Source organism: Meleagris gallopavo, chromosome 2 (genome assembly GCF_000146605.3).
Source record: "Meleagris gallopavo isolate NT-WF06-2002-E0010 breed Aviagen turkey brand Nicholas breeding stock chromosome 2, Turkey_5.1, whole genome shotgun sequence".
In the NCBI taxonomy this organism is placed as follows: domain Eukaryota; kingdom Metazoa; phylum Chordata; class Aves; order Galliformes; family Phasianidae; genus Meleagris; species Meleagris gallopavo.
The window spans coordinates 103,948,562-103,952,365 of record NC_015012.2 but is presented as its reverse complement, the minus strand read 5'-3'; the positions used below and the strand labels follow the sequence as shown (position 1 = coordinate 103,952,365).

The window sequence follows — 3,804 nt, the reverse complement described above, 5'->3', positions numbered from 1 at the left end:
AAAAAAAAGCTAAAAAACAAATTGAGAGCTTCTTCTTGCAGGACCTTTCTGGTCATTCCAGTTGTCACAGTGTACTCAGCAAATTCTGGATTTCTTGGCATTCCCCCTGAAAATCTGAAAGGAAAAGAGTCGATATAGATGTTTTCCTTAATGGAATGCTAACATGTGAAGTACGGATGAAGGGAGAGATGCAATGCCCCAGGGATGTGCACACCCCACATCCGTCGCAGCACTTGTGGCCCAGTCAGAGCCCAGCCCATACCCGGCAGTGCGTTCATCAGCTGGTCGTTCTGGCAGAACGCGATGCCCAGCATGCTGAGGAAGTCCTTGCTGAGCTTGGAGGTGATCTGCTCCTGCAACCAGAGAGCATGAGTGTCATTCTGCTGGGATGGCCAACAGGGGAATGCGAGTGATGGTATTGCCACGGCCAAGATGCTTGCTGGGGAAGCACGGTAAGGAGGAAGAGAGCAGAGACAGAAATCAGGAAACGAATGGAACAAAGTAAGAGCTCACAGCAAACGAGGGGATCGAGTCATAGCATCATAGAACCATTGTGGTTGGAGACGACCTTTACGATGACCAAGTCCAACCATCAACCCATCACCACCATGCCCCCTAGACCATTGCTCGTCCATCCCAATTTCTGCTCACACAGCCTGGTCTTCCAACAGCAATTTTTGCAGCACGACTCACAGTCAGATCCTGGAACTGACTCATCATCCTCTCCTTTGCTTTTTCAAACATTGCCTTCCGCACCTCCAGCTCAATGTTCTGCATCAGCGTGGCTTTGATTCGCGCACAGGTATCCTTCCCACGTATATTAGCAGCCTCTGTTATGCAATGGTGGGAAACATCAAAATCATGGAATCATCAAATCATTCAGGTTGGAAAAGACCTCCAAGATCCCCAAATCACCCCACCGTGCCCACTGCCCACATCCCTCAGTGCCACATCCCCATGGTTCTGGAACACCTCCAGGTTTGGTGACCCCACCACCTCCCTGGGCCACTGCAGCACTGCTCTTTTGGAGAAGAACTTTCTCCTAATACATAGAAGGCCTTTAAAGAGGAGCTGGAGTGGTATTCAGATGTAAAGCATGTGTTAAAGCCCATGAACCCTCTGTTGGTAGACTTCTACCTCTTGATCTCCCTCTTCCCAGAGTTACGTGTTCATATATCCAACAGCAAAACCTCCTTCCAAAGCCCTTCAGGCCATACCCATTGTGGGATGGGACAAAGATACCAAAAACACAAGGAATTGCTGCAATAGAGTTTGGCACTCAAATGCTTTCTTTCCTGCTAGGAAGACTGTGACCTGCTGAGTGCGTCACACATCAGCACAGATTTACACATCCTCCTTCGGAGAATTCAGGCTCTGTACTGAGAAGTCTCATCCGAGCTGGGAAAATGTGTCCATGGCCATACAGTGAACTCACAGCCTCAGACAAAGAGTTAGCTAGATGGAGAACCAGTCCTACCTTTATAACACGGCAACAGGATGGTTTGGATGGTCCACTCAAGAGATTCATAGATAGCCTTCTTTTTCAAAAGAATTTCTCTATCTATAGCTCTCATTATGATGTCGATCTGCAGGAATTAATGCAGAGCATTTACAGCATCTCCAAACCCTCAGTGGCCAGCAGCAGGAGCAGTGAGCCTGTCTTCAGGCTGTTCATTCAATAGCATGGCCTCCAAGGCATGCATCACACCCTGAATTTGCACCCCGTGAACCCTCCCCCTAGGAGCACCCTGCAGCATGGGCCTTTGTTATCAGTTCTGCAGCTTGGCATCAGATCCATCCTGATCTGCTCGCCTGGGGTTCCCATTTACTTTCCACTACCTCTAGGCAAGGCATCTGCCAAACATAGTGGGTCATTCTGTGGATGAAACTCACTGGATCAGCATGAAAAACAATTCTACTACCCCTGAAGCTGGTTGTTAGAGGGTGCTCCAGATCTCCATCCAAAGCTGCTTACACACTGCAGCTCTGATTTTGCCCTACTCTGCATCCTCTGAGTCTTTCCCCCATCTTAAACTCACCTCTTGCTTGAGGAAGTTGAGCTTGGACATGTCCATGTTTGTAACCATCCCAAAGTCCTTAAGTTTGTCTTTTATCTCCTCGCTGAACTCATTGATTGAAGTCTGCAGGCTGGTCCTTGTGAGTGCCTGATTTCTGTGTGTGTGAGACCACAATGATTGTTAGATCCCAGCAGGCTTTCCCCACCTTGCTGTCCCTCCTGGGCCCTGCTTGGCCAGGCACAGGAGAGTTCATGGGACAGGGCAGCTGGGGAGTCCCAAGGCAGAGGACACAGAGAAGGAGAGAGGAGCAAGTTGCTGTGGCACTGACATGGTCAGTTGGCATGGTGGGAATGGGTTGGGGTTGGTGATGGTGATCTTCTCCAACCTAAATGGTTCTATGATTTTATGTATGGTCATGGCTAGTGGGCATAGTGAGATTGGGTTGGAGGTTGAACTTGATGATTGATTGTAGAGGTCTTTCTCAACTGTAATGATTCCATGATAAATCCATCAAATATTTTGTGTAAGTAGGTGAATTATGGTGGGGCATCTTTAGTTTGTCCAGTGACTAGACAACATAATGCTATCTCAGTTTCTTGGAGAGGAAGAAATATAGAGCCTTATGCTTCCCAAACCAGGTTGTCTGCCGAGTCTTTCCAGGAAAACTCTTTTCTTTGAGTTTCCAAGATCACTCCCTGCTCACCCACCATTCTCACCTGAATATGTTTGCAAACATCACCCCAATTTCTGCATAGATGGGCTCAGCCAGGCAGTTGTTGATGTCTATGCGATTGAAGACACGGGACACATACACTCCCTCCCTCACACACACAGCTTTCAGGGTCCTGTGGAAGCCAGAGGATGTTTCGCCTTTCTGCAGAGGGAGAAAAACAGCTGGCATGAATAGAATCCCCAGCAGCAGTATTGCCCCAAGGGCCAAGCTCTTCTTGTGCAACTGCAGAGCTTCCTAAACTAAAACAAAATAAGGCCAATACTACCTCGTGAAGCTACTTCTTCCTTCACTAGCTGGAGGAGAAACCCATGCTCAGATGGTGGGCCTCCCATGCCTCTCTGTGTCCCAGCAGGACAGCCAAGCCATCCCAGCCATCCCTGGGCTCCACACCATCCCCATCCAGTGCACATCCAAGACCTGGCCAGTCCTGTTGGCATGTAGCCATGGAGCAACATGGGCAGGCAACTGGCTATTGTCTTTAGGCACGGCATCTCCTTAACATGCCCATGTTTCTTTCCCTGGACTCAAACTCTCATTGCTAAGCTAAAGTAACACTGAATAGCAGCAAGAACATAGCTTATCTCTTAACCCACAAACTTAAAAACATTTGCCAGTGATCAGTGAGCAAGAGCAAGCTGACAATAGAACCACACAACAATAGAACCACACAACAATAGAACCACACAACAATAGAACCACACAACAATAGAACCACACAACAATAGAACCACACAACAATAGAACCACACAACAATAGAACCACACAACAATAGAACCACACAACAATAGAACCACACAACAATAGAACCACACAACAATAGAACCACACAATCACACACACAGAATGGCCCAGGTTGGAAGGGACCTCAAGGATCATGAATCTCCAACCCCTGCCACATGCAGGGACACCAACCTCCACATTTAATACCAGACCAGGATTCCCCATCCAACCTGGCCTTGAACACCTCCAGGCCTCTCTGTGCAGCCTGTTCCAGCACCTCACCACTCTCACACTGTGGTGACATCCAAACTAAATCTTACCTCCTTCAACTT

At 48.2% G+C, this 3,804-nt stretch overlaps 1 protein-coding gene across 1 annotated transcript in view; it reads right to left on the bottom strand.

The window, feature by feature from the left end:
* Positions 1-6: 6 nt before the first annotated feature.
* LOC104910032 (nuclear GTPase SLIP-GC-like) overlaps positions 7-3,804 on the bottom strand; it is an 8,907-nt gene continuing 5,109 nt past the window's right edge. The window contains exons 12-17 of the mRNA XM_019613356.2: positions 2,735-2,892; positions 2,040-2,172; positions 1,478-1,586; positions 694-830; positions 263-353; positions 7-114 (exon numbers count right to left, since the gene is read on the bottom strand). Coding sequence (XP_019468901.1) covers positions 65-114; positions 263-353; positions 694-830; positions 1,478-1,586; positions 2,040-2,172; positions 2,735-2,892 — 678 coding nt within the window. The 3' untranslated portion in view covers positions 7-64. The remainder of the gene's footprint in view (positions 115-262; positions 354-693; positions 831-1,477; positions 1,587-2,039; positions 2,173-2,734; positions 2,893-3,804) is intronic.